Source organism: Notothenia rossii (genome assembly GCF_949606895.1).
Source record: "Notothenia rossii genome assembly, chromosome: 6".
In the NCBI taxonomy this organism is placed as follows: domain Eukaryota; kingdom Metazoa; phylum Chordata; class Actinopteri; order Perciformes; family Nototheniidae; genus Notothenia; species Notothenia rossii.
In genome coordinates, this window is record NC_136909.1 from 74735467 (window position 1) to 74762480 (window position 27014).

The 27014-nt window shown below is 38.4% G+C and overlaps 2 protein-coding genes and 1 long non-coding RNA gene across 4 annotated transcripts in view; 1 reads left to right on the forward strand and 2 right to left on the reverse strand.

The window, feature by feature from the left end:
• Positions 1-14931, reverse strand: part of LOC307042291 — a 52401-nt gene extending 37470 nt beyond the window's left edge. The window contains exons 1-2 of the long non-coding RNA XR_013809064.1: positions 14610-14931; positions 7568-7711 (exon numbers count right to left, since the gene is read on the reverse strand). This is a non-coding gene — a long non-coding RNA (uncharacterized lncRNA). The remainder of the gene's footprint in view (positions 1-7567; positions 7712-14609) is intronic.
• Positions 14005-18720, forward strand: cuedc2 (CUE domain containing 2). Of its 2 annotated transcripts, none has more exons than XM_079686099.1 (9): positions 14005-14126; positions 15515-15600; positions 15684-15827; positions 15906-15967; positions 16111-16232; positions 16354-16521; positions 16600-16664; positions 16740-16800; positions 16890-18720. In XM_079686099.1, exons 2-9 carry the CDS (start codon positions 15527-15529, stop codon positions 17034-17036), a joined length of 843 nt encoding a protein of 280 aa, XP_079542225.1. In that variant the 5' UTR covers positions 14005-14126; positions 15515-15526; the 3' UTR covers positions 17037-18720. The 2 variants fall into 2 exon arrangements, with proteins under 2 accessions (XP_079542225.1, XP_079542226.1); XM_079686100.1 differs by having other exon boundaries at positions 14034-14126; positions 15518-15600.
• A 1205-nt stretch (positions 18721-19925) lies between these two features.
• hif1an (hypoxia inducible factor 1 subunit alpha inhibitor) lies at positions 19926-26935 on the reverse strand. Its single transcript, XM_079686098.1, has 8 exons — positions 26546-26935; positions 23447-23697; positions 22563-22711; positions 22059-22204; positions 21697-21803; positions 21287-21350; positions 21080-21190; positions 19926-20765 (listed from the first exon to the last, which is right to left on the reverse strand). The coding sequence occupies exons 1-8, from the start codon at positions 26723-26725 to the stop codon at positions 20709-20711; spliced, it is 1065 nt and encodes a 354-aa protein (XP_079542224.1). The 5' UTR covers positions 26726-26935; the 3' UTR covers positions 19926-20708.
• Between the last annotated feature and the right edge of the window lie 79 nt (positions 26936-27014).

Here is a 27014-nt window from a genome sequence, read left to right on the forward strand (position 1 = left end):
GTTTGCGAGCCAGTTGCCAAAAACTAATTTTCAGGAGGTTTTCTGTGCTGCGGTGGCAGCAGCATGACAGTGTGAGGTTTAGATATATTGCTGAGCGGGGAGGGCTGGGGACGAGATATGTAGGTCTTTTGTAAAGGTCCACAGAGTTGGTTCAAAACCAACTCACAATGTTCACAAATTGGTAGTTTAGAATGCATTTCAAAAGTAAGTTTTCTTTTTTGTTTGTTTCTTTGCAATTAGTACATTTCCAACACTTCATCAGCAGCAGTTTTTGGAATTAATATCAGATTAACCACACTAGGGAATCCACTTTCACTAGACTGCCAGCTAGTCGCGTATTTATTTCACTCCCTCTGTATCCATCTCTCATGAGTATTTTTATCCTCTATCCCCTCACCATTCACTTTCCTTTTTGCTGCACAGTAATGTACCTGTTTACCTGTTGGGTGGTCTTGAGCTGGGCTAAACTAAAGCCGCAGTCCCTGCAATCTAAGTGTAGAGTAGCTGCTAATCCGATTTCAGGAAACAGCCAAGCCCCCACCGCTCTACCCTCCAACCCCCCTTGCCTCTCCCCATCCCGGCTTACCCCCGTCTCCTCAGAGAAGGGAGGAAATAGCAGAAAAATTAGTGACAGTGAGGGAAATGGAGGGAAGAATATTTAAACCGGAGGATTTGGTAATTGGTATATTTCTCAGCAGATACTTAAATACTTTAGGACTATACAAGTGGGACTCTGGCCCTTTAATAAGGTGCAACACTGAGGACATATTACCTGCTCATTGACTGGTCTCTACTCTGAGTCCACTCTGCCCTCTCTGGTACGTTGCCGGGGCCAAACATAAAGCAGTGTTTCATGGTGCTGTGGCTTATCTGGGCTCTGGAAGTATGTGAGACATGCCAGGAAACAAAGGAGCGTCTCTGCGCCCACTAGCAGGGTGAGCATATCCCTTTCACAGGCCACACATCTCCCTGGATTTACTTCTTTGACAGGCTCATGGTGGTTTTCAGGGGAGAAGGTCTGCACCTGGAAAGAGTCTGACCAGCATGGCACATGGACCACCGTTACTGGGGGAGGGGCAGAAAGCCCAGTATCATAATCCAATACATAGGTAGTTTATGCATGTCGTGTGTAAATGCCATGCTTGATTTATACTTTCTAACCTAACATGTTTTGAGAAATTCGAAATGGCAATATCAAACATTCTTTAGTCAACTTAAATAGCCACAGTCGTTAAATAATTACTTGACGATTAAAGTGTTCACAAACAACAAATCATAACTACATTTCTGTTTGAAATGCGTGTGTTTTTTTGCAAAGATTTTAATATTATATATTATTACTCACAACTTTTATTTGTTGGAATAACTTGTTCATTTATGAAAGGAAATACATAATTTAACTCTCATGAATCCTGAACCTAAGTTAAATCAACATTACAATAATTATAACTTTAGTAAAAATACAGATTCTACAGAAAGGCCCCTTGGATTTGAACATTATTATGCATTTCCCCACAGGAAACATTGTAAAGTGCACAAAATCTTATTTTCTGTTCTTAGCGTCAAACATCAAACAACAAGAATCTACAAAATAATAACTATAAACAAAGAGGAACAATGAAATGGAATAAAAGGAATGATATGCTGAGAAAACTCCACCTGCACTGAAGCGCAAAACTTCATACAGAATTTCAAGTAAATCTGAGTAAACTGCACATATTTTTCTACTTTCCACCACTGCCCAAATTGTATGGAATGCCATATAAATGTGAAAATGCTTCTAGCTGAATGACCCATATACAGCTGTGAGGGAGGAAGGGGGCCAGAGAGACTGTATATTGCATTGAGGCTGGAGTCAGACTCTGCTTACCCTGAGGAAAGTATGGCCTCAACTGGCCAAACATGAGCAGTACAACCAACAGCACAGCTTTCCCTCCATTCATACACACAAGGCAATTTTAAAGCGTGCAAATTATACAAAGAGAAAATATGTAGCTTAATGTTTTTAATTGCTCAAAATGCTTATTTTGAAGCAATTAAAAATATTGATGTTATTGTGGCAGGCACATTGCACTCTGAAGGTGCAAAAAGGCAGACAATTAAATGTCATACTACTGACATGAATAAATCTGCCGAAGTATATTTGACACGGGGAATCCCACAACACACACACACACACATGCACCGTGTTGTTAGGCCAGCATTGTGTGTGACATGAGGCGATCGGTGTCACTGTGTCACAGCTGATCCCTGGTGTACTGTCAGACAGCAGAGACCCTCAGGGCCTCCTTTACTACTGAGAATACAAGAGTCCATACGGCATCTGTCGTGCCCACTGAAACACAAGTGTGTGTGTGTGTGTGTGTGTGTGTGTGTGTGTGTGTGTGTGTGTGTGTGTGTGTGTGTGTGTGTGTGTGTGTGTGTGTGTGTGTGTGTGTGTGTGTGTATGTGTGTGTGTGTGTGTGTGTGTGTGTGTGCGTGTGTGTGTGTGTGTGTGTGTGTATTAGGGTGTGCAATGTGTTGTGCATTTCTGATTCTGCCTACTGAGTCATCTTGTTGCAAAGCTGAAATTCAATGCTTTTCCCATACTCTCATCGGACGTCCGACCCCCAATACACACTGTTCCCCCCCCCCTGCTCTTCCTAACCTGCTGGCCACCTGCCTAGCTGATTAGCCCCATTTTCCAGAGTTCCTCCAGTGTTTATTTGTCCCATCTTTAACAACAGGTCAGCCTGGCTGCAGCCACTGATGACCTTGTTCTAGCACTCCTGACACAGTAGGATTGCTCCATAAACGGTGAGTAAAGACTGAGTGTCTGGGGGTTAAAAGCCTCCACTGTCACTAACAAAGGTAAGTTAACAGTGACTGGTTGTGATTGTAGTAGGGCTTCTGATGGGACTGTTACCTCGGGTTCCTTTTAGGGGAGAGTGAGGCTTTATTACCTGAACCACAGTTACCTAATTCTCTAAAATCAATATCTTGTCTACTGCTATAGGCTAGAGTTAGAATTCAACACCACTGAGGAGAAATGTTTTGTTCCTTGTTTGTTTAATAAGGCACATGTGTTGTGTGTGTTCTTGTTTTAAATGTATTTATAAGTCATGTTGATGCCATTGACTCCTACTACCTGCTTGCTTTTTCTCTAGTGCCACCAGAAGGTTGACATTTTTTAGCTTTCAATAAAAAATGTATTTTGACAACTATTTTGTAACAAATGTATGTTCCCAACTGGACAAACTCTTAGTTAATCCCGTAAGGACTCATGCAGCGCCATCATCAGATTTATGACTGTACTACAAAACTTATTTAGTGACATTTCCATCAACATTAGCTGTACTTTGTTTCAAGTGCTAATTAGCTAGTCTTAGCATGCTAACAGGCTTAACTCAATCGATGAATATGGCCCCTGCTAACATGGCTGCAAACTTGTATCTTGTTTGAAAAACTGTTATTTCAATATTTGACTTTTCAGGAACCTGAAAACTGAACTGAGAATACACAGTAAATGGTGAATGTTTTACTATTAGAAGCATTTTCTAAGAGTCTTCAATCTCAATGAACAAAAAAAGGCCAACCATTTATTTGTTTAACCTCTGTGTCTTCATCAGAGCGACAAAAAAAAAGTGCTGATCTAACACTTCTTTAGTTGCTGTGAGGAGAAGCCTCTTGAGAAGGCACCAAGGAGCTCGGTCCACTCCCTGCGTAGACACAGACAAAACGCTCCAGATTAACTGGTTTTCTTAGAGTCTCCTCTGGCTAAGTTTCTTTCAGAGGCTGAGAGGCAAACAGGCCCGGTGAAAGACTCACTCCCCATTAGTGGAGGTAAACGGCTCTTATGTGAGCAACCAGTTAAAGCGGGGTGGGATAAAAGGCCTCTCCACACACTTCTTCAGCCAGATTAGAGAGGTGACTCTTGTCTCGAGGATGTAAATGTTTATACGCGCACATGCTGAGCACTCTACCATAGGATCCTGAGCGGTGTCAGTTTAACTTTAGTCATCGGGAATTCACAAGGCCATCAGCAGGTAAAAAAACTCATAATCATGTATTTAATCTACATTAAATTAACTCAAACGAAGTAGTTTAATTTTTATTTTAATCTTTATAATTAAATTGTATCATGACCACTGCTTTAGTATTACATGTGGAAGAAATCTAGTTTAAAATAAAGTGAAATATGCCAAGAAACTCTGTTAGACTTCAGGTGCTCAAATTCAAAAAGAATTTTTGGAAAACAGATAAAAACATTTGACAAGAATAAAAAAAGATAACGCTTGAGAGTAAACTAGACTTGATTCTAAAGTTGTTAATAGTTTGTTTCTTTATGTAATATTAATTATTAGTTAAATAAAATCTCATGCAGTTTTTGTGGGTTGCCAAACTATCACAATGCATTTTTACCATGCCACTTCTTCACCCAAAACTCTTCCTGACTTCTTACGAAGGAGGAGGGGGGGTACAGCACCTAATCGCAGGCTCATTGCTTTCTTGCCAGCTACCAGCCCCTGATTGCATTTCAGCCGAGGAGTAAATACTACATGCTCAGTTACCAGGTGAAATCAAGCAGGCAGATGTGTCTGCAGCCTCAGTAGACACTCGCTGGACCCTGCCTCTGTCTACCTGTGACACACAGCTTCTAGCCAAGTCAGCTGCTGCTGATCCATGTTACTGAGTAGGGGTGTGTGTGTGTGTGTGTGTGTGTGTGTGTGTGTGTGTGTGTGTGTGTGTGTGTGTGTGTGTGTGTGTGTGTGTGTGTGTGTGTGTGTGTGTGTGTGTGTGTGTGTGTGTGTGTGTGTGTGTGTGTGTGTGTGACACAGAACTTAAGAAAAAGGCAGGAATAATTACATTACTTCATAGATAAACAATCAACTATTTGTAATGAATAAACATGGATTAAGGATCTCTTTATTCAATGATATTATTTATACCCACACTGCTAAGTCCACCAGGTCTGTTTGTTATGAAAAGGGCACAAAGGTAGAGAGCAGCAGAGGTATGTTTGCCAGAGAAGGGGTGAGAATACAATAGCCCTCCTTCCAAGGGTCTGTAACCGTAGACTCTAATAAAGTCGCTGCCTTCAAATAACGAGCCAGCTCACGTTACAACAACAAGGACGGCATTATACAACTCGCCTCTGGTTTTGAAACACACCACCAAATGTTAGAAAGCAACAAACACAGCACAAAGCTTATCTAATATTCATGTCATACTGAATTTTTCTCATTTGTAAAACAGCTGATGATACATTTATATTATTAATGCTTAATCCAGAGTTTGATTCTCTTGTGTAATACTTGGAAGGTTTGTTAGAACACTGTGTTACTGGCTAATAGTGACAGTGACTACGTGAACCTTTAAACCCACAAAGTATTTGTTTTAACCTTTGGTTGATCATTAAACTACAGTATATTTTAAAGAAACAATATCAAAGAAAGAGAAAAGTCAGCTGATTTTTCCTTAAATTATCTCTGTACAAAACAGTGAATACAATACAATACAATTAATCAAAAATGAAGTAGCAAACATAAGTTAAATCTATAACATTAAAATGTGTGGTGAGATGGTCTGGACTTTCCTCTAAGTGACTACTTTCCCTATTAAACACTGGTCTTTATTGTGTCAATAGTTGCATCCAGCCAAAGTTTGCAGGAGCCTCTCTTTCTACATTTCAGGCCTCCCCGTTGCTTAAGGTTGTGACCCCTCTTTTTATTTTTCCCGGGGCTGTTGGGTTAATGAAGTAACAACAAACTGGGCCTGCGGCTAATTTGGAGTGGCACTTCCTGGCCCCTCCTGTCTCTACGAAGACGTATTTCATTTTCTCTTATCTCTGCCTCGGTCATGTGGCTTTCCGCATGGACGCCCATGTCTCCCCCAGTTGCACGACTAATGGAAACTTCGTTAATGTCATTAATCTGCAGACCAGGACATGAACCAAACACGTTTAACCTTTCTGGGCAGGCCTCTGCCACCGAAGCTGTAGCGAATGTCCACACACTCTGTACTTGTGGCTCAGTGTGATGTGTAACGATATGAGATTCTCTTGTCCACATCGATCTAAGCCTCTATGAAGCCAAGGGGGACTAATATGGGACTAACATCCAACATAGAAAGCTTGACACAAACTAAACCCTCCAAAATATTTGTAATTGATCTGCTGAGGCAAAGTTCTACAAGGAAAATGGTTGAAAGAGTGTTCTAAATTAATGCTGCATAACTCAGTTTACACCGATTATGTATATTTTCTAATCAACCTCACTTGACTAGAAGGGAGTTCATAAATGACAGCACTCTTACTTCCACCATGCACACTCAAACAATGGTAATGTCAAAAGACTGCTTAATGACTAATCAGGTGGCTGTGATTCATGCCTCATTCAAAGCCCTTATTCACACATTCCACCATCCCCATGAATGGACACTCTCAGACCCACATGTCATATACTTTCATTCATAAAGAAGAAAACAAGCAGCAGAGGGGGAGTGAGGTTGAAAAAAAAAAGGAATCTCTCTGGTAGGATGGGTAACCCAGGGGACATTTTCTTTTGTGTGGCGCTCAGCTTATGGGGCCAAATGCCAGCAGGCTTACCTCCACACTGTCTGTCTGTGTGTCCCCCTTTCCTTTGCACACAGTAATTAGGAGGATCTTAATGGGGAGAGGGTTTATTAGTGTCTGAGGAGGGCTTTAAACGTCACTTTAATTAAGGGGGATTCGGCAGACAGCTTGTGTGGCGATGTCACCCCATTTTAAAAAATCCTTGTTTGGTCACAACAGGAAAATAGAAGTGGGTCTTTAAAAGGAAGGGAAAAAGGGCTTTCCAGGAGAGAAGCCAGTCTAGACCTGCGGTCAGAAACAACATGGATATTCTGACCATCGCTAAGCATTAAGAAGACGGTCATTATCTGCGAAGAAATTCCTCATGTGTGCGTATCGGGAGAAAATAACCCCCCCTCCCAAGAAAAATAAATCAGCCAAACAAACCCCTCGCCCCTCTGAAACTGTTAAAAGATAACCTCACTGCTAAAAAAATTGGAGGGATTAATTTATTCCCAAAATATCCTCTATGGCCATTCATGCAGGATATAAAATCCTAGATTATTTCCTGCTTGGTTAACCCGCATCCGGCCAGTCCCTCTCACAAAGCCATTCTAATGTTGCCATTAGTTATGCTCCTCTGGTGGCCAAAAGATTGATCCCAGAGACTTGGAATCCAATAAATGTGTACATGAATGGCAGAGGGAGATAACACGTTTCCCTCAGATAGTGCGAGGGGCCGACCGTGCTGAAACACGATTGGGAAAAGATGAATAATGATATAATGTTTGAAAATAACCTCGACCTTTTTTCTCCTTAAGGCTGTTTCTTATATTATGCACTCTTTTCTGAATGCAATAGTAGCCACTGACAAGCGTGGTATTTCTTCTTTTTTTTAGGTGATTGCAGCAAGCTTATGTGTCAGGTGTTTAAATACATTTGAGTTTTAGAAAATAAATTAGGAGGAAGCCTCTCAGTCAAAACCAGAAAAAGGAAACTACAAACCCAAACGACCACAAAACAACATGTACTCACTCATAAAAGCTGGTGTTGTCACAGACATCATAGGGCTGTAAAAGTGGAGTGTTCCACAATAACTGCAGCTGCTGAGAGCCTGCAGAGGGGATCTGATAATGGGCCCGAGGGGAAACGACAGTGTGCTGAGGGACCAGGGATTGTCTGGAAGACAGATAAGGAGCACAGGAACAGGTTATCCGACAGTTTATGAGGTGTCACTCTGCACAAACACTCACCTGTTCTGCAGGAAAATCAGAGAATCACAAACAGGCGTCCCATTAATTCATCCAGGCAGCTTGCTGTTATGGATCATTTAAATTCAGATATCTTTTACACCTTTTAAACCAGGTCTCATGCTCAATGTGAAGAGTTTTTTTTATTCAGAATTAGCTCTATTTTACTTTAAATTTCACAACAAATATTATCTGTAAATATACATTTGATGCAATTAGTTTTATTAGGAAAAACTTAAATGGTACCTACACCCAGACATGTAATTGTCATAATTAAGACTTAATACAACGTCAGGATTTGCACCATAACCCCAGGTGACATTCAGGGTTTAGCCAATAGACTGAATAAACTGAAGAAAAGGCTTTCCGTCTAACATGAAAGAAAATGTATGCTGTGCTTCAAAACAAGTAAACACAACTCAGAAAAAGCTCATGGGACCCTCAGGAACTCCAGTATGTCGACCCAGAACTGTTTTTCTTATTGTCTAACAATGTTATAAGAAGACATGTCAAAATATAGATATAGATACAGAAGTCACTAGATACAGTATATATAGATACATTGTCTAACTGGACTATCTTGTCTAAGCTAGATTAGTCATCTGTCACAATGCACTTAATTGGCGTCAATCATTCAGCAATAAACAGATTTTTCTGTTGTATAAGGCCACTAAAACATTGGAGAACATACAAGCATAGCAATACAATCTGTCTAAAACCTTTTAATGTTATACAACAAAATTCATTATTTTATTTTTATGCTTTGAGTGGACATTGATGTTGAGCAGTGGGAAGAAATGAGCTAAAAGAGCATTTTGACTAAAGTAAATGGCAGCTGTAATGGGAGTGCATAGCCTTGTGGCATTATTGGACAGGTATCTCAAAAACATTTCCTGTGTAGGCAGAGAGGCTTCACCTCACCCTGGGCTATTCTGAGAGAAAGACATAATGCAAAAATGGTGTTGGCAATAAAAGAAAGCAACCTTTTATACGTATCACTATGAATGCTCTTGTACTTGTTAAAAAGCCTTTACTTTGAGTTTCTTTGTTTTAAATTAGACTCATGCTTCATTCGCTTATTCATAGCTGCAATGAGTATTTTATTTGTAGTACAAGAAATGCTTTTTCAACAATGAAATCAATCTAAATAAAAGGAAACAATGCCAAATTCTTTTTTCCAGTGACTTCCTCCATGCATGATAACGATCACCACATCATGAATAATTAAAAGAGTATATTTTGTTATCATCTTAAAGCAGCTTGTCCCTGTAGACTATAATGTACAGGGGATGTATGCCTACTGAAATGTTTAATTGCTTAATATTTCTAAAAACTTTTGTCCTATCACTCACACACATTATAGTTTACTTTTACATTAAATAACACAGTTACATGACATGCTTCAATGTGCAGACAAAGCCACTAAATCAGAGAAATTGTACTTTCCATTAAAATAAACTAAACAAAAACACAGACCAACTGTAGACTGCTCAGCTGCATGGGTACATCCTCCAGATTTTTTATCATTATGCTTTCACCCACATAAATGATCAAAACAAATGACAATCTCTGTGCAAAAGAGACGGAGCCCACAAAAGGGAGGCTGACAGCCATTTCCACAACAGATGTTTTTACAGAGGGGTGTCTTCTCTCCACTGAGCAGTCTCACACATGAGAGACCCCCAAAAGCTTCAGAGAAACGTCCAGAAAACCAACATGTAAATTTGTAACTGCCATGTCTCAGACTAGCAGGCCCACGCCAATGTATTGCTTTAGGAGAAAAACAAGGAAAAACAAGAAATAAACATATCAGTGAGGATGGTTTAAAAAGGCGGAGGAATAGAATTAGAACTTCAATACGAGAAAAAGACGACAGACAACATCGTTATGTGTTATCACGGAAAGATAAGTCCCTATTGATCCGCGTTGTGGGCAAATGTTGCGCTATTGACAGGAAGACAGAATATGTCGGAGGGGCAATATTTCATACATTTGGCCTGTTCACTCCATCACTGTGAGAGGGTGTTTTTCTGGGCTGTATATAATAACACGTGTGCTCTTTATTTCCTTCAGATCAATGGTAATGCGAGGGGGGCCACACAAGATGGATGCCAGGGGCAGGTTAACCTATCGACTGCTGAACAGAGACACACAGAGCAAGACAACCAAAACATGTACTGCCATGAACCTCAGCTACTTGTGTTTCACTCGACTTATTGAACCAAAAACATGTTGCACTGCAAAACTGCAATTTGAATATTTTACATCTTATATCTTATATAATTCAGTCACATGCTTTTATCACATGGCAATAATTCTGTGGGTGTATAATGTTGTCTCATGTTTTTATAACTGTTATGCTATGACGTTTGTATTTATTTTGTGTCTTTTTTCAGCCCTTTGAGGCATTTCTTGTGATTTGGGGCTATAATACATTTTGATTTGATTTGATATTGTTTACTTAATAATCAAAAGAAATTCCGGCATTAAATATATAATTGTTTAATTTGATTTGAGAATAACTGTTGCATCTATAACCCTGTTCTTTTGGGAGTTTAAGTGGAGGGAAAAAGTGGCAATGCTTTGCCTGGTGACCACTTCCTGGAGATAGTACAGGAGGCAGACAGGGGGGGGGGGGGGGACCCTCGGAATACCAGCCGGCTATTCGATCCCTTCAAGTCACTAACTTAATATATAAATACATTTAAAAAGTACAAGGGTGAAGTTTAATGAAAAACATATACCAACTTTGATTTCACAAGTGTTTTTAATACCATACTCGCGTAGAAATCTACAGAATAACGCATTGAATCAAAGCTTCAAAATCAAGTAGCTTAGTGAAATTATTAGTAAGATTTGATTAAAGATGGATAATGATTTTAAAGGAGGCCTTATATTGTAAAAGTTTCAATTAATTAAACTTCACTGTGCTTGAATTCACTTTGTAAATGCACCTTTTGTAATGCTTTGGAACAGATATGGCAAGTCTTTAAACATTTTAACAAATTCTCTCTCCAATTAACGTGCTGATTCCATCTCATGCCGCACGGTGATTCAACTGAAAACATCTGATGATTCTGTGCCTTTCTATTGTGCGTGCAATGCTATCACTGTCTAAGAAAATACAATAAAAATCTAAATATGAAGTCACTGTGGCTGAACTGCAAATCGAACGTTAATAGAATAATGCTGTTCCGACAGACAGCTCCGAGCATTATTGTCTAAAGTTGGGTAAAGGGTAATTAATTTGGCATTAAATCATTCAGTGTTTTGGTGACTCTGATGAGAATTGTAATTTTTTTTTTTTTGCTCAGACTTCCCCCCAGCCAACCCCCAGTCCCCATTGTCTGTGAAAATGGAAATCTGTGCCACCAGTACAATATCCACATTATGTGCCCTGCCTCGACATTGTTGCATGACATGCTTGATTGTACCCTGGCATATAGGAAGGGAAATGTGTAAACATACCATTAGCACATATTAACGTTTGTCCTCTGCTTACATTAAAGTGGAATTCATTAGTTTATACGTTTTTTCTAGATTTTCTTTTGTTTGAATTAAGTACCTCTTAGACATTTGTAGGACAGTCTTGTTTCGAAGAAGAAATGCATTTATTTCCAAATCAGTTTCCTTTTATATATGTGCTCTGAACAAACTGAAACAGTTGAAAAGTACATTAAATCCTTTTGCATATATATTTAACTTTCTATTTTCACTCAGATGCAGCAAATAGGAAATAGTTCTGTCACAGCGTTTTAACTGAAACATTCTACTGGTCTGTTCCTCCCTCAATGGCAGTTTTTATTAAAAACATGGCTTCAGGCTATATGTGCACTTTGTTCCTCGTTATTATTGAAGGTATATGACTTATTGTGTGTTTATATGTTGTACAATGATTATTCGACTGAACATATGTGTGTCTCTCAGGTTGTTCGTTTCCTGTAAGACTGTTTAGGAAGGTTTGATGATGACAAACAGCCCCGAAAGAATAGTCAAAGCTTTATGAGTGGCGCCACCTCATTTCACTAAATAAATATTTGTATATAGGTCATTTACTTTGTTTGCAATGTCTTAATATACACTATTTAAACATGTATTGGATAAGGGCATAATTGGTTAAGGATTTTTCTATACAGCCAGTAGATGATGGCATGTTTCCCTCTCACTAACTCACACAAAAGCATTGAATGCTTAGCCATTACATGCACAGAGATGTGATAGCAAATTTGACTAACTTACTTATTATGGGATTAACTGACTTATGTTCTGCTAATGGCAGCTGATCAAATTTAAGTACAAGTATGTTACTACTGCACTGGTGAACTCGCAACCTCTCTGCATTAAATGTAAAGTGTGTTAGAGATTGAATAAGTCTGTTTAGAAAATATCAATACTAGTATTTCATCCCGAGATGCTATAAACTATGGCGTATCTGACATAAGTAGTACATCTCTTTTGTTGTTTTGTTACTAATGGAAGGTGTCAAAAGCGACCTATCAGCTCCTGATAAGTTCCTGCTGTCAATAATGACTCAATGCTGCCATCTAGTGTTGGGAAACACTTTACTTTAAAATAAGGAAGAAAAAAACGTCAGCCTGAGTATGTCTGACCTGACAGGCAGCAATATTTACCACTAAATGCTGCAATGGTAAAGATGAAATACTGTATATAATTATGGGATCCAGGGTGGCTTTGCATAATTCATTTTTGTTATGGGTTAAGTGTGACACTGCATTCAAGAATGGCTTGTATGTAAAGGTGTGATCAAATGTTGGCTGAAGCTTGAGTCTGTATATATTACTCCGAGTGTAAGCATGGTGTTACAGTATGCCCCTGAGTATGTGTGTGTGATTGTTAGCGTGTGTTGGTTGCAGACTCTTCTCAGTATCAGCTCCTCACACAGAAAACCGAGATGCTCTCATTTGCTGTATTTTACACTCTCTCCTCCGATACCTCAGCTCCACTCGTCTAGCCATGATCTCAGAGTTGAAACAGAGTTCAGCCAAGTTTAGAATTGTTCGTGCTTGTTTTATCAGCGACGCGTACTATATATCCCTCATGAAATACTACAGCCAGCAAGAGATCTAGGGAGAAGGGAAACAATTGAATGGGCATTAATGATTTACAGGTACATATCTGCTATAATACCAACACAGGCGGAGGAAACTGAGAGCAGGATCTGATGACATTATTGATGTTGCCTCAGATAACACCTTGATCATCAACTATGTATGCTTCTGGCAAAATATATAAGATAAAGACCAAGTGAGAGTAGACTATTTACCGGCCTAATGAAGACTAGACCACTGCTCAGACACTAAGTCAGGATAGGTGGGTCACAGACAGTTTCATGTTTATTAAGAACAAAGACTTTATGAAACATGTTTGCTGTTTATTTATTTGTTAATTTGAAACAGATTGTAACATATTAGAGTCATTAGTATGTGTTTCTGATGCAGCTTTTATTGAGAAGCAGTATGATTTATTAAAGACTCAGTCATTAGTGTAGAGGTCGTTTAACCTATTGGATTTAACTTTGTTTGTTTTTGAGTCCTGCATTTTGACAAACCCAAAAAGTAAATTGGTTTATACTTACTGAGATCCATTTTGTTGTTGCCCTAAAACTTAACTTGCAATAACTATAGTTTAAATAATTTTTGCTTTAGAGATTAAAGTGAAATAAAGAGGTAATTTAGGGATTAAAAAAAGCTTCTAAACCTGATAATCTTTGCAAAAAAGCATGTAACTAAGGGCAGCAACTGCCAATTATTTACATAGTTGGTTGATTCCTGAAAAAGTTGCTTCTAAGAGCCCAAAGTGACATCCTTTATTCTTGAAACTCGAAGATATCGTGTAATTAAACAAAACAGAGAATAACAAAGCAAAGTAAATTTGGGGCAATTTTACTTAAAAAATACTCCAATGATTAAATAAATTATCTATTTTTTGTAGTTGCTAATCATCAGTCCCTCATTAGTGACTGGTCTGTGTCAGAAGCAGTATAAATGTCAGAACAGAAGTCTAGTATACATTATGCAGGGAACATTGCATGTCAGTGAATAATCCATCAAAAATATTTCTGTGTCTTTACAGAAAACAAAACATACTCTATTCTAAGCTAAAACCATAATTTCGAATCAATTTTAAACAATAACTTCGCAGCTGCACAGACATTCAAATGTCATTTAATCTGCATTTAACCAGGCTGTTTACAGAGGATGTGACGTACTAGTGTTTTGAATCGTGCAGGCTAACCACCGGCAGCACGGATAGCAAGCAAACACCATCCCCTTCACACATTTGGGGGTAACTGTGAGCTTCATGTCCCTATAATATCTGCCACAGTAAGTTTAACTCCATTCACATTCGGTCCGGTATAGCGCTAATTAACCGAGGTTGGTTTAGCATAGAACGCGTTAGCTTGCAGTTGCTAACAATAACTAGCCTTAGCAACCTACCGTTATTTCTCCTACAGGAGACAATGATGTATTGTAACCGTATTGACGAATGCACAATGATAATGTTAAGTCATTTATGACAGTGCATGGAACAATTGGCTGTTTGTGGTAGATGATAACACACGCCTGCAACGGTTTAACTTTAGCAAATGGTAGCTTAGCGGTGTCGTTGTTTATTAAACATTACGTTAGCAAGATTAGCTGCTAATTATGTGGAATGTCCAAGTAATGTGTGGCCAACAAATGCATAACACTAGGAGTGTTGTTAACCTAACGTTATGAGTGTGGGGCAACACACGTGGTTGGTGTTATAAGCTACATGTATAATTATCTTTGTAACGTTTGGGTCACTGTCACTTTAATACTTACTTTGATTTTGGAGTGCGTTGAGGGGTTTCCTCGACTATTCAAATGTGTGTTGTAGTTGCATCCAGGCCTGTCGATTTGTGGTGAAATTAATCAAAGCCCCCAAATTAGAAGTTCAGTAACTTTCGGTGGATCGTAAAACAAAGTCAACACTCTCCTATCGCGACAGCGAGGTGTGGCAGCAAAATCTCATCACCAAGCTTTCATAATAAATGCTTTTGTAACATCTTCATGGGACGTTTGGTCTGAGCTAAGCAACATTTTTACACGAAGGACAACTGTTGTTTTTGGTTATTCAAAGTTTGCAGTCGCGGCTCCTCGGTTGTGGAAAGTAACTAAGTACATCTTCTAATTTATACTTTTGCTCTACTACATTTTGGAAGCAAATGTTGGTACTTTTTACTCCACTACATTGCTTTTACAGTTTTGTTTACTAGTTACTTTATAAGTTGAAGATTTTGACAAACAATATTTGGGAAAAAGTTTAAATATGATTGTTTTGTTATAAATTAAACTGTCTAACATTATACTTACTGTGAGTAACTAAATCCATGGGTGGCAAGTTTTTTGGTAAAAAATATAAAAAATGTCCAGCTTTTTAAATGGGAAGATTTGCTGCTTTTGCTTTAACATACTTAAATATTGTTTAAGCTTTTTCTGCAATGATTATTTTTCTTCCAATACTTTAAAGTACATTTTACTCATCGTACTTCTATACTTTTACCTGAGTAACATTCTCGATGCTGTACTTTTACTTGAAATTGAGTATTTTTGCGTTGTTGTATTAGTACTTTTATTCAAGTAAAGAATCGGAATACTTTTTCCACCACTGGTGCTGCTGACTATAACTGCCTTGACTCTGTAGCTGAACTCCAGCACTACTGACCCTTTATTTCTCTATTGCACAGAAGGAGAACGCAATGGAACTCCACAAAATCATCCACAGTGTGATGTACGAATTTATTCAGGCTTATATTCCTGACGCAGATCTCAGGTAAACAATTGCCCAACTTTCGTAGCATCTTTACAAAAAAGTCAGTCTTACAATAACCTCTTTTTTGTTACCGCTCAATGCAGCACACTGGATGATGTTCTTCTGTTTTACATCACTGGAGTCCTGGAGGATCTGGGCTCCGAGCAAAGTGTTGAGGAGAACTTAGACGTGGAGGACTTTGCAGAAATGCTAGAAGCTTACATACCTGGCTTTGCTGAAATTGACAGGTAAACAGGAAGTTACACTTTGTTCTATTACATAACTCCAACGTTTGTTGTTCCTACAATTATGTTTTATATTTGCAGTGTCAAGGTCTGTGAAATGATGTTCAATCTAGCCTCAAAACTGGCAACTGCTCGGACCTCAGGTATTTTTCTTTACATTTTTATTATTTCTAATACATGCAGTACTGTGGCAGCTTTTCCAAATGTTTTTTTTATAATGTTGGATGGGGATCATCAGCTAACAGTTGTACTACAGTATTCTGATGTGAATTCGTTTCCTGTGAAGAAATTGTTGAGCTTAAGGCAAGGACAGAAGAGATTTCCTTGAAACAACCCACCCTGCCCAGTGAACCTCCACCAGCGGAAACGCAGTGCCTTAAAACACAGACAGAGGGCGCCACTGCCAAGGTAATCATTTCAGCACAATATGTCCTTTACTTTCATTTTACGTTTTCTCATTGTGTGACCCACTGTTGATGTAGTTAGCAATAATGTAATTTGGAGCTAATACCTTCGTGTAAATGTCCAGCAACCGGTGTCTAAGTGGGAGTCCCAGGAGCAGCATCTGTTGGAAATGTTTCCAAAGTGCAGTCTGTCCGATGCTCGCAGCGCCCTCTGTATTGCCAAAGGAGACATCGAGGAAGCTGTGCGCCTTATCATAGAGGGCGACGTCCAAATCAGCCAAACTCCTCTGAACGTGAGTAAATGCTACACACTGAAACACTGCCACTGTGTGTGTTATGCAGTGTGATTTGATGGTGTTCTGTTGTCTCAGGTAAACCCCGGGAAGAGCATTTCCTCAGTGCCAGACGAAAAACTTAAAGAGAACATCCTTGAGAAGTGAGTAAGATTGCCATCATCCTGTGGAGAGTAGAGCTGTGTTGCTATTTGTATGACTATGTTTCTTCTCCATAGGTACATGTTGGTTGACAGGGATGAGGATAAAAAAACACACAGGCCTTTGCCCCCTAAAGAGGTAAGTTATCCTCCATTTCAAATGTAATTACACCATAGTTACATATGTTTCATGCATTAAAACCCTTATCCTGGTGGGTTTTTTTACAGGCTCCGAAGAAGCTAGTTCGGTACCACGGTAACCAGGTGGTAACCACAAAAGGAGAGCGCTATCAGCTGGTGAAGAAAGACGACGAAGAGGACATGAAGAAGACGTATGTCAACCTGAAGCCTGCACGAAAGTACAGATTCCATTGATGATGAGCACAACAGTGTAAGAGCAGCTACTGACAATATTGTTTACACTTTTGCATTATTTATTAAGTTCATTTGGCTCAAGTATAGGAACATATATTTGTAGGTGTGTCAGTGGCTTATTTTGAAATTGTGTTGCCATTTTATGCCTTGGTTAAAACATTAAACCAGTGTTTCAGTTGCTTGAGAAGCTTTTAAAATGTGTGATATTTTGGTGAGGATGTTGTAACTTGTGTTCTCGTGTAACAGCCTAACCTATCAGAATCTACTTGTTGCCGCCTCAGCAGGTCTGATGTTGCACTGACATTATTGTTCTTTTTTACCTCTTCATTTATTTATTTATTTTCAGTCCCAAACGATGATATAGATTCATTATCATGACGTTGTCGAGGTGGACCTTTTATCATTCCTGTAAATAAGATCTTATGGTGCTGTAGAGCTTCTTCTAGATATTTCAAGTCATGATTGCATTTTCATGTAAATATATATCATTGATGCCAATTTCATTTAAAATTATATGTTTACATCATCCAGGAATACAGTGCTGGGAAAAGGCTCGGTCAATCCTTGAGAATGGGACAATTTGTTGTGCTACGAAATGGTTTTTAAATAAAAAGCATTTTCTGAAACTTTTTTTTAATGCCAATTTGTACAGGGGCTATCTTCAGCACTCCTCACCTAAGAATGTATTTATGGTTGCCCTGAGTTAGGGATTTAGTTAAAATGTTACTTAAATTGAACCCACAGTTTATTTTACTAGAATAAGACCACCATTTCAGTACTGAGTGTCGACCCAAAACAACGATTATCTGGATAACGTTGCGAACAAATCTGTGTTTTTTATCAATTGGTTCCAGATTTTAGCAAAACTATTCAGATAGCTTTTTCAGTAGATCTATGGTGAACAAGGTTGTGGGCTTTGGAGGCGGATAAGTTCAACCTTGAATTGTCCTCATTACAATTAGCTCTGCTGCTAACACTCGAAGTCCTGATTAAATGCTAATTAATTTTCTAGCACAACAAATTCAAGTCTCAAGAGGTGCAGAAACTGTTACAGCACTATAATGTTTGACATATTAAAATGGAGCACTGTGGTTGCCCGCTAAATGTTAAGCGAAACATGCTGCCGAAGGACTTGATTTTGAAGTTCGTTTCAATAGAATTATCTCTATTTTTAGTAAAGCTGTTTAGAATTGCTAATTCTCCAATCAAGTATCTGTTGTGAAGAGGGCCGTTGTGTGCTTTAAGGGTCTGTTAACATGATGTTGCTCCTCTATCACAGCTCCTCTCATCTCATTTGTGTCGTGAATTTTGCTTCGCTTGTAATTGTTGGTTGTGGATATTTTGATTACGATTGGTTTCTCTTTTTTTTTTGTCAGTTGTTTCGGGATAAATGCGTTAGTCAGGAGTTTTTTGTGGGTTTTTTCCAAATATATACCGTTGTTTTTTGTTGTGTTCCACTGTACAACTATAACTGGCAACTATGAGTATTGTTTTTGATTGGTGGTTTTTCTGAGGTAGTTGTAATGCAATGAGTGTTGAAAAGATGTGTTGTTACTGCAGCAAACGTGTCTTTAGTTACTTTATGAAGCTCCCAAGTCAAGTTTTTTCAGAGTTTGAACACTGCGCTACGGGAAAACTAACGCACTATTTGTAGTAAATAAAATAAACTAATTTTTGTATATCATTCATTGTGTTTTTTTTAATTGTTCACGCGTTCAAATATTTTAATTCAAAGCTTTGTGTGTATAAACCATCACATCATTCAGGACTCGGTTGTGTTGAAGTTTGAAAACAAACTTTATTCATAGGAACAAGGAGAGCACATACTGTCTGTTCAAACAACAAAACAGGCTTTTATCAATTAAACCAACTATCTCTATGAACCCTTGTCAATCTCACCTTTAAAGCTGTTTAATACCAGAGTGAAAACAAACATTCTGACCATAAAACAAAAAAATCAAGTCATAACATGTTGTGCCATGCCATTGTCAAGAGGTGCACACACAGTAAACAGGATTAACCTAGCAATAGGGGAGAGAAACATCAGTCTTACATCATAAATAAAACATTTTTAAGGAAGAAGTATTTATTTTAGCTTGTGATTTTTAAGAAAAAGATATGCACAATGCTAGCACTTGTATATTCTTAAAATGATAGATGTTGAGGTTTTTATAGTTCACTTCAGTGTCAGGAGGACAAAGAGTTCTGAATATGGAGAGGCTGTCTCCTGGTGTGTTTGTTGGTTTGGCACAATCAGCACAACACGTGAAATTATTGTCCCCTTTTTTTTTTTAAAGCACATTCTTTAAACATTTCTGAAGTGCACTTTTAACCTGAAAATAAAAACAGTCATCCCCGTTGCTTTTACTTTAAAGTATTTTAAGTAATGTTGCATGTAAGCAAAAAATACGTGAATTCCCAATGATTGTAAACCGACAGAAATCAAAAGTGGTTTCCAAGTGGAATCAAACTTTTGAACACATCTCAGATTCCTCTGCATTTAATAGAGCACAGTGAATATTTGAAATGCAGCGCTATAGTGCATGGACCAGGTAACTAGACAACCTCACCACTAGATGGCATTTAATGTTGCAATGCAATGGCTGATACATACAGTAAGCTACATCCCAGCAGAGGGCATTGCTACTTCAGTCTTTTGATAAGAGACATTAATCAAAATGGTAAGCTGTTCAGGTTAACCACTTAAACCATTTTAAACTTAAATATAATACAAAAAAAGCAATAGCAGGAAATGTTTTCTTGCAAATATATAGTTTACTGTATTTGCAACAAAAATTGCAGTGTCTTATTTTTCAGTGTTCCCTCACCTATTACTGGTACTTGGAAAAACACATTCATAAAGTCAAATAAATCAAACAAGCAAGAACATAAATTCACATAAAGCAGCATTGCTCGGCTTTAACATTTTAGCTGCAAGCAGTCACATATTCTTTCCCACACATATTTGTTGATCATTCTCATCCCAGTGTTTCAAGGCTTTTATTGTCATGCTACAGTGTAGCTATGACAATGAAAATCTTAGGTCTTATCACTGTCCTCGTGTGTTTCTATTACCGTGCCTACGCTGTCTTCACTGAAACGGAAAATTCTTGCAGATCCCTTCCCAAAAAGCATGTAGTAAGGCGTGGAGATGCATGGATAAATATTTTTTAAACACTTAAAAGAACTGTGATCTTTCTGAAGCAAATCTGTTTTAAAGCTGTGATAAAGATGGAGAATACAATATGATCACTCCACAAAAATGTAATCCCACAACTGAGTTATTACATTTGTATAAGAAATGTACTGCATTTAAGTTTGCATTCAATATTATATTCCACGATTCATCCACTAGTATTTAAAGTGAAGAGGTTGTTTAAAAGGTACCAAACGCACACAACTTATCAACTGGTTGAAAAATGTGAATTATGAGAATGTTGTGAAAACACTGTTTCTCATGAATATGTCTAGACTTAAGCCAAATGAGGCCTGCTATTTAAGGACAAAAGACTTCTTCAAGAAGGGCACATTCTCCTTAAAGTAGTCAGGTGGCACTGGGAGACCACTGAAGCAGAATGGTTTTAAAATGTCCGCTTGCCGTGCAATGATATGGAGCTCCAAAGTCAGACTTCCACACAGCAAACCAAAGCTGCTTTCCAAAATAGAGTGTCTCTAACTTTGATCCTGATCATATCGCCCGTTGATCATCGTTTTCAGTAAAGGTCCGACCTACAGGGAAACAAGTGGACTCTTGGTTAAGAAAGGCTACTTCACATTGTCAGACGTATTGCATGGTCCCAGAATGCATAGATCTTTATTTTGTACTAAATCAGGTACGCCATAAATATTCACAGTAATTAGGTTGCTGGAAGGGTCAGCATGCCCCGGGGATTTCATGTAATGGATGTTCATTTCATAACAGGTGACCTAAATGTGGATCTGATTTGATGTTCTAGAAAGTGACTTTGGACCATAGTGTGTGACTTCTGCAGCTGATGATAGGAAGGAGTTTGTTAAGACGATATAATAGGAGGTGCTTTTACCTCTTGTGTGTCTCCGAGTGCTTCTCCCAGCATTTTCTCAATATTTCTCATGATGGCCACCTTCTGATGAGCTCGCAGCGGGTACTCTATCCTCTTTGGTGTGGAGGCACCCTGAACAAAAGGAACACATAAGTAAGTGATCATAAAACAACATGTAGTGGCAAAGATAACACAAAGTTAAAGTGACAAAGGCTCAAATATACGTACTTTGTACCAGAAGTTTACAGTGATCGTCACTCCACCGTTCAACAGGGATTCAATATGATGCCACCTGAGGAAAGAATATAAATATAGATAACTAAATTCATCACACACTGCTCCACATTAGCTAAACTATGGAAACTGTATTATACAAGAGTTACATTTGACAGCATAAATATCTATCAACAAAAGCCTGAACAACAAAACATTGATGAATCATTTTCTAACAGCATGTTGAGGCGTTAAATATAAAAAAGAACATACTGGAAACCAGAGAGATTAAATACACATCAGCTGGCAGTGCATCCAAGAAAGTCAATGCTTAGAGAGAATCATCTGTTATAGAGGTGGTGCTCATTTCTCTACAGAAGGAATACACCATTTCTTTAGAAAGACCATGCAGACGTAGATCTTACCAATACATGGGGATGTAGAGCACATCTCCGGGGCCCACAATAGTCTCATAGCCAACAACATTTGTAAAATTTGGAAACCTCTCAAAATCGGGCTTATCAAAATCAACCTAAGAAGGAAACAAATACGGATAAGTAAACAAAACATGAACATACAATTCAAAGCAAATGTCGGAAAAGTAAAAGGGAAAGTCTTACTTTTGAATAATGTGCCAGTTTATGAAGTATTTATACATTTTCTTGTCTATGGAAATACCACCAATTTATCTTTTTCACTTTCTTCAATAGTCGTAACTTAGCTGTGAAAAATCTACTATGCTATTACAAGTTCACATATTATTAAACCCTAGGTTTGTGCTGCGTACTTGGCTCTGCCGGTCACAGGGGTGGTGCACAGGGTACGGGTAGAGACACTCAAACTGGTCTGGAGGGAAGAGGATGCATCTCTTCTGGCCTTTGATCTGTGCGAAGAAGTTCTGCTGCTCATCGTAATGCGCTGGTGTCACATTGCCTGTGGGGAGAGAATATTCACAGAAAATGTTACGCTTTGAAAAACATTGAGGCCCACATTATACAGCAGAAAATAAGCAACTTGTATTATGTATAAAGTATCCTATAATTATATTTTTTTAGTAGTAGGTTGGTCTACTAATGGTTATTTTAACTTATTATGTATATGTATAGATGTATAGATACTCGATAGATAGACAGTATATGTTCAGCGGTTGAAATGAACATAATTACTTTTTAATAACATTTTTAAATCATGTATAATGACTTGTTCACAGCTGCTGTAGCAGAACAATTCCAACATTTTGGAACAATAAAGTATATCTAATCTAATCTCACTGCTTCCTAGGAGTGCTTACCCTCCATTCCAATGAGCAACAGGTTTGATGTCAGCTGTCCCCAGTTTCTCTTGGCTTGCTGCTTGTTGATCCAGTTCCAGTTGAAACCGAGGAAGTCAACAACTATCTTCTTCCCGACTGTGTCATTCAGGGTCTGCTGCAGATAAACCCTTGAAATGCATGAGAAAAAAAACATTTATGAGCCACCTTGTTTTGCTCTATGAGACATGAAACAAGTCGCAATGCAGCTCATTTTACTCTTAATGTGTCTGCAGGGTAGACGCTTGTTTACAAGGCACTTCTGTTTCAGCAGACTACATCTGTTTAACCCTCCTGTTGCCTTCGGGTCAAATCTGACCAATTTACTACTTTCATCAATCATAACTTTTTTGTTTTACATTCGATTGCATTGAGGCTTTATGATATCCTTCACAGTAGACATTTGAACATATAAATTGCTGACTACCAATTTCCTTGAATTTTGGATGATTTATTCAACTTTGTACACACACACACACACACACACTTTTGAAAGGGTGTTAACTGAAATTTGGTGATGAGTAATGGACAGTAAAATTCAAGAGATAAGATCCACTGTAAGCACCAGAGAGCCAAACAGCTTTAGTAAGTTATCCGTACGTGTGTTGCACGGCACAGTAATAAGCTTGTCCCCTGATTCTCACGCCTAAACGCTTAGTCATTTGCTCCATCTTCCTGTGACAATTTATGTTTTCAAAAACACCCTTTATTGTTAAGCACACATGCAACACAGTCACATTTAGTTCCTGGCCTGGCAAAGCTTCAAACAGACAACTTTGCTGTGATTAAGCATCAGCCCAGGAGTTAATATAAACAAACCGTATATCATACTCTTGTTCCAATTTAGATATATAAATGGATCTTACCTCTCCTCTCCTCCCATTTCCTCAGTTTTGTGCATTTTTTCTACAAATTCAGAGAATTTCATTTCCATCCGTTCTGACTTGGGGACAAAGTTCTTAAAGTTAGCCATTTTTTTCTCATCATAGTAGAGGAATTTATGGTTGTGTGCAGTGTAAACAGAGAAGTCTCCATTTCCAATGTTCTCCCGGAGATAGTCAATGTCCCATTTGAGTGCTGGATAGACAAGGTTTGTGTCTGTTAAAACCACTGGCTCCTGAAAACAGATAAAGAACATTTCAATGTACACAAACATAATACAATAATATTACAAAAATCCTTTGTTTAGTTTATTTCGTGAGAATAAGCCTTTACACAAGTGAATGCACTATACATCAAATGCACTATATAAGCACTGCTGAAAGGGATCACTGGTTTTCCGTACAGAATTTAAAGGACTGGTTCTTTAATTAGTATGGGATTTAAGGTTTTCTAAATATACTATAGTGGCATACACCTTAAATGAATAGTCATATTGTTAATATGGTAATAAAATTTGATAATAAAATAAAATATGTAATAATTTTAAAGTAAGAGATATTACTGCGAAAATTGTGTAATATCACTTGTTTCATCTAGCTTATGGCACTTTTCTTCACAAAATTCCCAAACTACTGGTAATTATATATGTATTTTATAAACTTCTGTGCAAAAAAGGCACATATATCTCAACACATGACGACAGAGTCCATCGATACGGCAGTCCATGGCATTGCACACACCGAGCTCCGAGGACTACGTGACCAACTGAACGTACACCAGCACGCATTCACTCTCCATCCCCCTCCCTCCCTCCCCCGCTCTCTCTGCATCTCTCTCTCTCTGCACCGGCTCGGTCTTTCACTTTCGCCCGAAAGCGCGCGGACTCTGCGGTGCTAAAGAGTTAAAATAATGTTGTGCTTGTTGTAAAATTAGCATTATGTGTCTTTTTGAACAGGCTAACTAAAATGTATCGTAGGTCTTGATTCTGCCTGGATAAGATTGGATGCGCACAGGAATACGTGTTGCGTTTACCCAGGACACAAGAAGGATGTTTTTAACAGTTAACGTTATCTAATATGGCGACGTGGACGAGCCATATTTAGACACATCAGTGCAGTTCTTATAGCACTCTCACCAGTGTACTTCCCTGTTAAGTTCGCAATAGAAACTAACCTTCTTTTTTAAGTTAATGTGATATCTATTCATCACGGCCCCTACACACGGCGGCGTGTCACAGTTAGTGCTTAGAACTAACCAATGAGATTCCCAAAACAGCTTTTGATAATTAGCTTTTCACTGAGGCCAAACCAATAACAGTGTAAACAAATGGTGAATAAGAGTGCATACGGTTTTATCTTGCACTTTAACTCCTCCGTTATATTAGTGCGAATTGCACACAACAACAAATCCTTTTTATTCGACCTGACTGATTGTGTTGCCCATCATCCCCTATTTTGTCTGCACATTTCAGTTTACACTTTATTTCTTAACTAGCTTAGCTTCATGACTTCATGAAAGCAGACTTTGAGGACTTAAAGAAATACAATTGTTGAAATATGGATGCAAATTATGAATCTCATTGTGAAAAATAATATCTACAAGGTACAAGGTACAAATCCAGTAAAATCAGCCCACGTTAAGGCTAACAATACATACATTTAAAAAACATATAACATATATAAAACATATTCTGCCTTCTTGAACTTGGAAAATGCTTTTTACTTCACTTGAGCAATATTGATGTAAGTTCAAATGTGGTGCATGTGTTAAAATTCCATAAGAGTTTTGTTATTCTTGTAAACCATTTGTCAAGAGCTGGAAATAGTAGGTTTGAATCCTCCAAAACTGAGTGAAAATACAGAAGCACTTTTCACCTAACTATAAAATGCACCAACATACCTGTAACGCTATCAATTGATATACTGTTTTATCAGCAGGCAGCCAGCCTCATGAAGCCTCTTCCTAACCTTTTCAAGCTGCTTTGGCCACCCACCATCGTGTTATAGCCTATCTACACTTAATATGGCACTACCCCAAGACAACAAACTTGACTTACAAGTCAACCCTATATTAATTACAACATTAAGGGTGGGGTGAATATGCATTTCCTTTTAAAACAGGTACAATAAGAAGTCACAACGCACGTAGTATTGCAGGTCCATGAAAGCCATATGCTTCATTGCCCTATCAGGAGATTGCTGTGTTGCTAACTGTTGTCTTTGTTCAACAGTTATAAAGGCATCCTGGGAAACGCTCCATCTGACTCTGATAATGAATACAAAATAATGACATGGGATGAGGTTTGTCACCACAAGTGCAACGGTGTGGTGTATGGCTTTTCTGATAGCAAGCAACAACAAAAATGTCAGCACAGCAGGTGTTTTCAGCCAGTCACACTACCTGATGTGACATCTCCAAGAGGATTACTTTTGAAAACCCCAATAACCTTTTCAGTTATAATATGTTTCATTATGCATTTCCAAAACTATAAACACTCCAAAGAAAAAGTCAGATTTAAAAAAACAATGTACTATATTACATGTATCCTGAAGATCTTCCTTGTTGTCAGTATATTGGTTTATTTTGTTTATAGAAACGTAAGTAAAGAGGTAAGCATTATACAGTATGATTCACATTTGGTACTACCTTCTCAAGTGCTTCAAATCATTGCAAATGGTAATCTAGTTAGAAATCTTATTACAGGAATAACATTTATGTTTTAACAATTAACCATTGCAATGGCCAATGGAGTAGGCCTATACAGTATGCAATATTTAAAAAACAAAATTATAGAACAGAATATCCAATGTTAAAAATCCCTTTCTCTTGTATCTTATTTTAAATGAGGATACATAATAATAATGTTCCCTTGAATGACTCTAATAGCCTTTACTAAGTGCTTCACTCAAAACCAGGCTAGGGTTAATATACTTTCACATCCTCTCTATATGTTAATGGGATACTGCACACCAATTCATGCTTTTGACCAATAGCCTTATATAAAAAGGGATTGTGCTGCAGGTCTCCATGCTGAAAATCATACAGATCTCTACATTAAAGTTGAGCTATCTGAGTGGCTTTACCTCGTTGTTTATTAGGATCTCTGCTCTGGGGTCTGCATGAGACAGTCTGGGGATGGGCTTGGTTTGGAAAGAGTATTTTCGGAGCTGAGACTCATCCCAGCCCCGGCTCTGGACGCCAGTGAAAGCCACTCCGCCTTCACTGGTCGCCGGATCAGCCTCCGCTACGGACACCGCTGCCATGGTCCCCGACAAGCTGGTTCCCTGCCTCCGTCCTCCTCGCAATGAAACACCCACACACCTCCTCTCTTCCGGACTCTGCTAGGCCACAGAGACTTTCCTACAGGCTTTCCCATTCACCGTTATTAAATTAATGAAGGAGAAGCCGTCCTGCTGCAGCCCCTCTCCCCGGCTGTTCCGTGTAGCTGTTTACACACCGTGTTGACAGCCAGAAAACCAACGAGCCGAGCATAAGAAATCAGGACAACACTCAGAGAGTTTTATGCCTTTAATTTCGGACAGCGACATCTAA

What these genes read in the sequence shown, in the direction of transcription:
- cuedc2 (XM_079686099.1), top strand. Translation starts at nt 15,527, where the DNA reads ATGGAACTCCACAAAATCATCCACAGTGTGATGTACGAATTTATTCAG. An exon ending in CAGAGGGCGCCACTGCCAAG is followed by an intron (nt 16,233 to 16,353) that starts GTAATCATTTCA and finishes GTAAATGTCCAG; the next exon opens with CAACCGGTGTCTAAGTGGGA. An exon ending in TCAGCCAAACTCCTCTGAAC is followed by an intron (nt 16,522 to 16,599) that starts GTGAGTAAATGC and finishes CTGTTGTCTCAG; the next exon opens with GTAAACCCCGGGAAGAGCAT.
- hif1an (XM_079686098.1), bottom strand. Translation starts at nt 26,725, where the DNA reads ATGGCAGCGGTGTCCGTAGCGGAGGCTGATCCGGCGACCAGTGAAGGC. An exon ending in CCTGTGACCGGCAGAGCCAA is followed by an intron (nt 21,804 to 22,058) that starts GTACGCAGCACA and finishes TTTCCTTCTTAG; the next exon opens with GTTGATTTTGATAAGCCCGA. An exon ending in CTGTAAACTTCTGGTACAAA is followed by an intron (nt 21,191 to 21,286) that starts GTACGTATATTT and finishes CCTTTTGTTCAG; the next exon opens with GGTGCCTCCACACCAAAGAG.